This window comes from Schistocerca piceifrons, chromosome X (assembly GCF_021461385.2).
Source record: "Schistocerca piceifrons isolate TAMUIC-IGC-003096 chromosome X, iqSchPice1.1, whole genome shotgun sequence".
Classification (NCBI taxonomy): domain Eukaryota; kingdom Metazoa; phylum Arthropoda; class Insecta; order Orthoptera; family Acrididae; genus Schistocerca; species Schistocerca piceifrons.
In genome coordinates, this window is record NC_060149.1 from 232,326,175 (window position 1) to 232,336,753 (window position 10,579).

The window sequence follows — 10,579 nt, forward strand, 5'->3', positions numbered from 1 at the left end:
ATGCTGACCGTTGACGCAAATGTGGGTGCACTTTTAAATGTGGAAGCTCTGATGCAGGTTGTGAAGATGCATTGTCTCTCATGTGCAAAGGTACTGTTGCAACAGCACATGAAGTTGGTGTGACTGACCTGCTGCTACTGTGGCAGTTCATAATCTCTTTGTTTCTGGATGACTGACCATCTTTAAACATTTCACTCATTGTCTTGAGAGTTGTGGTAGTTTCAGAGCTTGTAGTGTTGTGCTCTGTTGTTAGTGGTCTATTGCCATACTGACAATTAGCATGTTTTACTTTGCTGTGAGAAGCAGCCACAACATTTTTTCTTTTCTGGGTACTGCTGGCTGCTCTATTTGCATCACTAGTTCTAATACTCTTCTCTACACGTTTGTTATGTTTTTCCTTCAAGTCAGAACTTGCAGCTCTCGCTTTATTTCCATTATTGATAACTTTTTCTGCACAACATACACAAACTGGCTTCTTATATACTTTACGACGCTCTCCACGAATTTCTGAACTCATTTTGTGTGAAGCATCCCACAGCTGTCTTCTGCTCTGATGGGTGGAACTCTTTAACAACCCCTGGTCACTATCATAGCTCAAGCTCAGGGATGCTACATTCTTCTGACCACTATTATGTAGTTCTCTGCTGTTGTGATGAATGGATTTCTGCAAACATCTTTTTCTGCTTCTTGAGTCCTTGCTTCCTGTTTTCCTGTTCTCTTCATTTTCTGTGCTGCAACCACTCAGGCTCTTAGTAGTTATTTTGACATCTCTGACAGAGTAATTACTGACACTTTTTTTTTTATTATGATTTGTAACTGTAGTCTGCATACACTTCTGTTCCATATCAAATGGCTCTAGCACCACTGACAGTGTTTTAGACAGAACATTTGGAAGCTGGTCATCCTTACTGACATGTTTAGATTCTTGCTGATACTTAGACGCTGCCTTCTTCCCACGATGTGGAATGTCGCACGACCTTGTTCTTTTCCTACTTTTTTTGGTCACTTCTATAAAATTTCTGTTAGAATTCATATTATCATGCTGTAAAATTTGACTGGTGTCTGCATTCCTACTTCTTTTGTACCCAACATCTGATACACTGCCTCTTGATTCATGCTTCCTCTTGAGTGAACAGCTTTCTTCTCTGCCTCTGCTACCTGATCTGGTTTTCATGTTGCTATTCACTCTGAGCTAGGCACTGTAAAGACAAATTAAATACCAGATTAGTGTGAGAGCCAGGAGCACTACAAGCAAACAAATCTTAAAAGAACTGCAACAGAATTCTGAAAAAACACTTTTGGAATATGCATAAAGTATCAGGTATTTTTAAATGCACCACAAAGGAGTTATCTGAATGGGGTGGAAAGCAATAGATGTGATGTACATGCACAGAAACACAAATAGTTACAGTTTCAGAAAAATTAGATGATTTACTCAAGAGAAACAGCTCCACAAATTGAGCAAGTCAATGATGCATTGATCCACCTCTGTCCTTTATGCAGGCAGTCATTTGGCTTGACACTGATAGAGTTGTTGGATGTCCTCCTGAGGAATGTTGTGCCAGATTCTGCTTAATTAGTGGGTCATATCACCAAAATTAAGAGTCTTTATGAGGGCCCTGTCCATAATGCTACAAACATTCTCATTTTGGGAGAGATCCCATGACATTGCTGGCCAAGGTAAGCTTTGTAAGCACAAAGATAAGTAGTAGAAACTCTTGCCATGTCCGGGTGGGCATTATCTTGCTGAATGTAAGCGGAGGATGGCTTGCCATGAAGGGCAATTAACGGTGCATGGAGTATGTCAACGTACTGCTGTCTTGTAAGAGTGCCATGAATGACAACCAAAGGGGTCCTGTTACTTTTATAAACAGAAATAGCATCCTAGACCATCATCCCTAGTTTTCAGGCCGTATGGCAGGTGATCGTCAGGTTGGTATCCCACAACTGTCCAGGGTGTCTCCAGGTAGATTTTTGCTGGTCATCAGGGTTCAATTTGAGGCAGGACTCATCAGTGAAGACAAATCTATTCCAGTCAATGACATTTGAAGCAGAAGGCATGTCTTGAGATGCCCTGGACAGGGATGCAATACCACCCAACAACAAGGAGTGATGGTCAGGGGTGCCATTTCTTGTTACATAACATCTTGTTACGTTGTAGTCTATTTTCTGCGTTACTCAATATATTGTCCAGTTTTCACATGTACATATGCACAACAGATAGTGAACATTACAACATATATTTTAAAAGTATCAATTGAAAAACACATATTTTTATCAAATTTACCTCTAAGCATTACCATACATGTTACATTAGAGCTGTTGCACAATTCACAATAAATGTTTGCATAGCCTACCATCAGCTTCACTGCATTTGTGCACCCTTGTGAGAACATATTGCATTGCTTGTCTGAGTGCCCCTGCACATTCATAATGAGAGCAGCAATATCCATGATGCGACCAAGCAGTTCATCTCATGTATTCGCATTTTGTTTTTACACCTCAGACTTTATCTAAACCCATAAACAAAATCCTAATTGCATGACGTCTGGTGATCTTGGTGGCCAGTTAGTTGTACTACCATGACCAATCCATTGATTAAAGTAAATGCAGTTGAGATGTTCCCCCACACATCTTGTAAAACGTAGAGGGGCCCTGTCATGCTGGAAGTACATTGCAGTCCTTGAGGCCAAACAAATGTCCCTAAAAAATGAACTTTCCAAAAAATGCAAGTAATTCTGTCCTGCCATTTGCTCTTCTAAAATGATTGGCCCCATCAACACGTTATTGATCATGCTGTACCAAACATTGATCAAAAAACAAACTTGGAAATTGGTTTCCACTGCAGCATATGCATTTCCCTGCAAACATCAATAATTACTATGCATGTTGTTGGTTCCACTCCATGTCAATGTGGATTGATCAGTGAATAGCACTAATGGAAGCAAATGACTATTGTCATTTAACAAGTGACAAAATTCAAGTCATGTGGCATTGTCGCCAATGTGAAGATTGTGGACATCCTGTATGTGAAATGGGTACCAGTTTTCTGCATGTAACGTTTGCTGTACATATATTTACAGACACTGATACATCCAGAAAGATGCCATGTGCTGACAGGAGGACTGCATTGCTCCATTTCAGTGATGTGTTGCTGATCCACCACAGGTAGTTGAACTACACAGTCAGAAGAAAAATGGTAACTTGGAAGAGTACCTGTTTCATGTAATGTGCTGAAAACTCTTGTAAACACTCTACAATCTGGAATTCTGTGTGCCAGAAAGCACCAACAGTATTCGTTGACAGCATCAGGAGCATTACCACCACAGAAGCCATAGATGTACACCATAACTACACATTTTTCATTTAGTCCTGTCAATGAAGCAAAATTGTGGGAAAAAGTTCATGTATTCACAAATTTTTAAACAGTGGAACTAGGATGTGCCATGAATCACCTACTATGTATCCTGCCAGTAGAGTGTGAGTGATGGGATAAAAGGGTGTTTAAAGGTCCTTTTTAACGTTTTTTAATATCTCAAAAACTGCAGTTTCTAGCAAAAATATTCCCAAGTATGAATTTAATCTATATTAAATTTTCTACAAAAAAAAATCATCACCTTTTTTTCTCTAGGACTTAGTTCCCACATTAGAGGGGAAGGGATAATCACAACTTATTAAAAATAATTTTTAATGGTGTAAAATTAATGTTCATTGTTCAGTGACAATGGTCAAGAACAAATATTAAAATTATGTATCACATCTAAGAGCATTAGAACCTATTAAGGGATAATATGCACCCTGGGGATATGACAATCTGGAGGAGGGAGGGGTTGAGGGAGGGAGGGCTGCAGGGTAGACGCATGGGGGAAGGCCCCTCACCATACGAATCACTAATAATACTTATGCTAGAAATATATAGGGACAGATTCTATGAAAGTCTCAGCACACTGTTCTACACAACTTGAGGGAAATTGATTTTTAGTCACTCTGTATAACAGCTGTAGCATTGTTTTGGTAAAGACAACATGCCATCCAAGTGCTGCTCACTTTTCAGTTTACAGACAGACTATACCTCCCCAGCATTTCTGTCCAGTGATCTCAACAGAGTAGACAAAATAACTTCAGTGGGCTCATGTTTATACAGTAGAGATCTTTTCAGTTTATTGCATGAGTAATTATTTGCAGACGATAATAAGTAGTGCCCCGATTTTAATGACAAGTCATATTTTTTTCTGAACTATAGGGTGAATTTTAGAACAATTTATACACAAATCTAGGCATTTTAGTGTCCAAAAATATATTTTGATTGTGCATATAAAGTCATATTTCAACAAATTATAGTAATAGGTCATATTGCGGCTAACTTTTAATATAATAGGTCATATTTCCATCAACTTTTGCCAAAAATGTATATACTGTTTTTCTTGTATCTTAAGGGGCACACGAATAAGAAAATGAATATGTTGCTCACGAGACAATATTTAACGTGCTATTATGAAAGATGAACAGATAAATTAGTACACAGCTTTATTTCTCAGGACTGTAGCAGAAAATCGGTGTACCACAATAGTCGTTTCACGAGCATAAAACATTGTTGCACAGAGTTGACAATACGCTCTCAGAGCCTACAAAGGTGGCTTCTGCTGTAATAATCATCGCAGTCGCACAGGTGTCCTCAGTAACCAGTTTGAATACAGGCTTTTCCTTGTTCAACATGCCTAAAGAAAAGTGCTCCGACAGCGTGAAGTTGCGAGGATATGTTCGAGAATTAGGAGAGAAGTTTTTTTAGTACTGATGGGAAAATATTATTTTGTAAACTGTGTGAAGTTAAAGTTAGTGAAGAAAAGCGCTTTAATGTGCAACAACACTGTAATACTGCTAAACACAGCAGCTGTGTGAAACGAAGTGCTGCAAATAACAGCAGGCAAACGCTGTTATTTGAACGGACAGGTCAATTGTCAACTGTGCAATCACTCTGCAAGGATTTGTGTGAGATGATGGTGTCCTGCAACATCCCATTGGAAAAGCTGAAGAATCCATGCTTCAGACGGTTCTTGGAGAAGTACACAACACATCAGTTCCAGGTGAATATACACTGAGAAAGAACTATTTATCCATGTGCTACAATGATGTGCTCAACAAAAAACGAATTACTATTGCTGAGCAAAAGATCTGACTGTTGATAAATGAAACTACGGATATTAGTGGGCGATATATTGCAAATGATGTTGTTGGTGTTCTAAAAGTTGATGGCGCTGGAGTTATGTTCCTACTAACATGTAAAGCTCTGGATAGAGTAAACAATTCAATGATTGCTATTTTGTTTGACAACTCTCTGAAGCTACTGTGGCTGGATGATGTGAAAATAAAACAACGTTTTGCTGCTTGTAACAGATGGTGCTTCATATATAGCTAAAGCAGCCAAAGGGCTTCAGATTCTCTACCCCAGTATGGTGTACGCCACTTGTGTTGCACAGAGTTGCCAAAGAGGTGCAATGAAATTACCCTGCGTGGACAAATTAATTTCTTGTGGCAAGAAAATCTATGTGAAGGCTCCGCTACAGGTGCATAAATTCAAGGAACAAGCACCTTCAATGCACCTCCCACCTAAACCTGTTCTTACACGATGGGGTTCTTGGCTTAATGCTGCTGAGTATTACTGCACCAACTACACCCAAATAAAGACAATTTCCTTTGAGCTTGATAGTGATGAATCAAGTGCTATCAAAATTGTGAAAGAAGTTTTTGCAGATACATTGGCTCGAAAGTTGGCATACGTCAATGCCAATTTTTCAGTGATATCAGAAGCCATCAAACGACTGGAAGCTGTTGCCACTCAGCTATGTGAGGCCCTGAGTATTGTGCAACATGTGCAGAGTGAGTTGGGTCGAGCTCATGGTCATGTGGCTGACAAAGTGACAACCAGATTGAAAAAGTGTTCTCCAATGGAATCCTGGATATTCTACACTGTGCAAAATTAGTGACAGTCTTTCAGGGAATGCCGCAACATTTGAAGATACTGAAACAAAGCTGAACTCCAGTGACCTGGCTGCCTTCAAATATGCTCCAGTGACATCTTGTGAAGTGGAGAGGAGCTTTTCCAGGTACAAAACTATCCTCAGCGACAACCGTAGATCTGACAATGGAAAACCTGAAAATGCACTTTGTGATCCAGTGCAACTTTGCAGATACTGAAGATTGACATACAGTATTAAATAATGTGAAATGCTTTAAATACTATGTAGAAATAATAACATTGTTTTACTGTTTTGATAGATGATCATTTCACTGTACTTTGTGTTTAGAAAATAAAACATTCAGACATTCAAAAAGCAGGTGCAAATTAGCCACAAACCCTACAGAAAGAAAGAACTATACTTACAATATTTTGAGAAGTGAATTTTGGATTACTTTATGGTGAATAAAAAAATTAAATAAACAAACAAGAATGCTTTGAATAAACTTCTATTAAGTCATATTTTATTTTTTAAGGTCATATTTATGTAAGTTTTAGGTCATAAATGCTTGCATATTTCACTGTTTTCTAGGTAATTAAAATCTGGGCCCTAATAATATGCTATTTTGTAAAAATGCTCCACAGCTGTAGCTGTCAACTGTGTGCCACATCAAAGAGCTTGTGCCAACTGTAAAATGCTGGCAACATGTATTGACAATGTTGATTTTGCTCTCTCTGCTATCAATGGCTGGAATACTTTTCAGAGCATGAGCAGTATCAAATGCATCACCTCAGCCCCAGGTTTTCCAGCATCTGATGAAGCTCATAGGCTTGAACTGGCTCCTGTAAAAGAAGTAGGTCACCTAGCTGTTGTGGAACTTCAGGTATTTCAACACAAGTCAAGCAATGCATTACGGCAGATTATTGTTCAAGATTTGAACATATCATTTTCTATCAGAGAGATTCACACCCACCCTGCAAGATATACTGTGGATGTGCAGTATGTGGCTCCACTCAGTGCAGTCCACTCTATTTTATTTATTTATTTATTTAGCATCCAATAGATCACACATGTGGTATAGGATTTGTCATTCGATTACACGTAACACATAACAACACATACACATAATAAATGGGCAAACATATACAAACAGCAAAACAAATTACATACACATAGTACATAAGTAGTGTACAAGAACTTATTACACAAAACCAAAAGTACGTGCTCATGATAAACAATTATAGATCATGAACTACGCCTCATACACAAAACGTATTACGGATATTTAACAGATTTTTCATAAATACCATAATTACAAAGCTGAAAACATAATTAAATTAGTTTAATTTTTTTTAAAAAAATAAGTACAGGTTACAATCCACAGTCTGAGACAGGTATTCATTTACACTGCAGTAGCATTTTTCCATCAAGTATTTTTTTACTTCACACTTGAAATTATTTTTGCCTTTCAATTCTTTAATTTGAGATGGAAGTGCATTTAAAAGCTTTATTCCTAAGTGGCTAACGTGTTTCTGACTTCTAGTTCTTGCTACATAGGGAATGTGGAAGTCTTTACAATGCCTTGTATTGTGATCATGGTAGCTTGAGTTGGTTTGGAGATCGCAGTTATTTTTACTGATCATTCCCAGGCATTTAAAAATATATATCGATGGTATTGTCAGTATCTTTAGTTTTCTGAATAAGGGTCTACAGTGGGTTTGTGGTGGGCTATGTGTCATGATACGAATAGCTCTTTTTTGCATAATAAAAATGTCATTTAATCTTGACCTGGTTTTATCCCAAAAACTTATGCCATAGCTTGCAACTGATTGGAAATAACTAAAGTACACCACTCTAATACATTCCTTGCTACATACCTTGGATATTATTCTTAAGGCAAAACATGCTGAGCTACGTTTCTGAGTAAGATATGCACTGTGTTCATTGCAGTTTAAATCTTGGTCAATTCACATTCCCAGAAACTTTGTGGTGCACACTTTTTCTATTTGTTTGCTATCCAGCATAAGGCACATATTTTACCCTTGACACTTGCTTCCATACTGTATAAAGTTTGTTTTCTTTGTATTTAATGTCAGCTTATTTGAATAAAACCATGACTGTATGAATGAGAGCATTTTTTCTGCTGTAGTACACAATGATTCTTTTATATCACTAATTATGATACTCGTGTCATTTGCAAATTGTAGAATTTTGGCTGAGCTGTCTGGAGCCTGTATATCATTGATATAAATTAGAAATAACAATGGGCCCAGAATGCTGCCCTGTGGAACACCTATTTCAATTTGTTTTGGTTCAGATATGAGTTTAAAATTGTGAAGATTGTTGGATGACCTCAGCTCAACAACTTGTGACCTGTTTTGCAGATAAGATTCAAACTATTTTTTAACAGTACCCCTGATGCCTATTGCTTCAAGTTTCCCTAGTAATATTGCATGGTTCACAGTATCGAAGGCTTTGGATAAATCTAGATTAATTCCAATAACCTGTTTATTTGACTCCAAATTTCTTACTATTTCTGTTGTGTAGTCCAATATGGCTGTTTCTGTACTGTGCCCTGCTCGAAAACCATGTTGACTGTTATTTATTAGTTTATGTTTTTCTTGATATTTTGTAACCCTGATTTTCATTATTTCCTCGAGTATTTTGGAGAAGGCTGGGAGGAGAGATATGGGTCGGTAATTTTCTGTTTTATTTCTGTCACCATTTTTGTATAGAGGTATCACTTTAGAGATTTTAAGTTTATCCGGAAATATCCGTTCACTAAGGAACAAGTTTGCTATGTGCACAATAGGTTTGACAACACATGGAGCAATTTTCTTAATTATTGATACAAGTACATCATCCAACTCAGAGAATATTTTGGATTTCAAGCATTTAATGACTTTTAGAACTTCATGCTCATCTGTTGGGATTGCCATCATGCTGGTATTTACCACTGGAGTCGTCACTGTTGGTTGTTGCTTAAATTTACTACTTAAAGTAAGGGGAATATTTACAAAATAATTGTTTACATAGTTTGCCATGGCATCTTTTTCTATGGGGATATTTTCATTATTTTTAAGATTGATTTCCTGTTCTTTAGTTTGACCCCCAGTTTCTTTTTTTACCATTTTCCACATCATTCTGGACTTGTTACTAGCCTGCCTTATTAATCAATCATCACTTAATAATCTTGCTTTTGTTATTACTTTGCAGTAAGTCTTTTTGTATGTCCTCACATACTCAACAAACTGCTGATCATGACATGTTTTTAACTTTAAACTTAGTAATTTCATGGTTTCACTTGACTTTTTAATTCCAGGTGTAATCCAGGTCTCTTTGGATCCAGATGATCAATAACTCAAAAGCTTTTTTGGGAAACACATTTCAAAGTATGTCATAAAAGTGGAATCAAATGTATTGTAAGCATCATTTGTGTTTGTTTGTGCCAAGACCTCTGACCAAACTGCATTGTTTAAATTATTTTTGAACTGATTACAATTTTCAGTAGAGAAAAACCGTTTGTACTCCTTTTTATTTTCCTCCTCCTTGGGAGTTGCACTGAGATTAAAGATTAGTGCATTATGATCTGATAATCTTATATTCACATTTGTAACTGCAACTTCATGTGTGACCACATTTGAGAAGATGTTATCTATTAGGCTTTCACTGGAATTTGTTGCTGATATGTGGGGGAACATGTTGAACCTTTTTAGTATGTCCAAAAACTTGTTTTTTACTGAACTCTGGAACAATAGATTAATATTAAAGTCACCACAAAGAATTATGGTAGAGTTCTCATTTGAGAAAATGTTGAGCATTTCTTCCAAATTCTTAAGAAAGACTTCAGTATCTCCAGATGGTGATCTGTAAATTGCTACAACAATTATTTTCTTCTTTAAACTATATAACTGAATGGCTACTGCTTCAAAATCCTTTTCTATGATTAATGGTTTAGCCTCGTATCTTAAATTTAAGCTTGTGATTTAGATAAATGCATACACCACCACCTTTGGCATTTTGCCTACAGTACTGACTAGCAAATTTATATTGGCTTAAGTTTAAGCTGTTTAGTTCACTGTCCCTGCACCAATGTTCCATAACACATAAACAATCAATATGGTCACTATTTGCTGCTACCTCAAGTTCAAGCTACTTGTTTTTAAGACACTGAATGTTCAGACTCATAATTCTTAGCTGATGTGAACAATCCGACTGACCTGTGACTTTACACTCTGTTGATGCATTTTCTCTTACACCGTTACAAGATTTCATACCTTGTTGTAGATTCCTCTCTTGCAAACATTTACCTGTTTCCCTGTTATGTACTGTTGTTCACTGTTTTGCCCCAGCAAAAATCCTGGCTTCTCAAGGGTAGCTGCCTTCTTCTGGTGTGATGACTGCTCCTATTACTGCTGCTGTGTGCTGTTGCAGCAAATGCCAGTGATTCTGGTTGCTTGGTTATTGATGTTGGAACTACTGCTCCTGATGTTGCTGTGACTGCTAATGATTCTAGTTGGTTGGTTTTTGATGCTGTAACTATTGCTTCTGATGTTAGTTCTGCTGCTGCTGCTGCTGCTGCTGCTGCCAGTGTTCGTTCAGTAGTAGGTTCCTCTGCTGCT

General features: G+C 37.4%; 1 protein-coding gene across 1 annotated transcript in view; it reads left to right on the forward strand.

Annotated features, from left to right (window-relative positions):
• The window catches only part of LOC124722616, a 31,674-nt gene extending 22,256 nt beyond the window's left edge, over positions 1-9,418 (forward strand). The window contains exons 2-3 of the mRNA XM_047247752.1: positions 6,602-6,840; positions 9,280-9,418. Of these exons, the coding sequence (XP_047103708.1) occupies positions 6,602-6,840; positions 9,280-9,285 (245 nt within the window). The 3' untranslated portion in view covers positions 9,286-9,418. The remainder of the gene's footprint in view (positions 1-6,601; positions 6,841-9,279) is intronic.
• Positions 9,419-10,579: the final 1,161 nt, after the last annotated feature.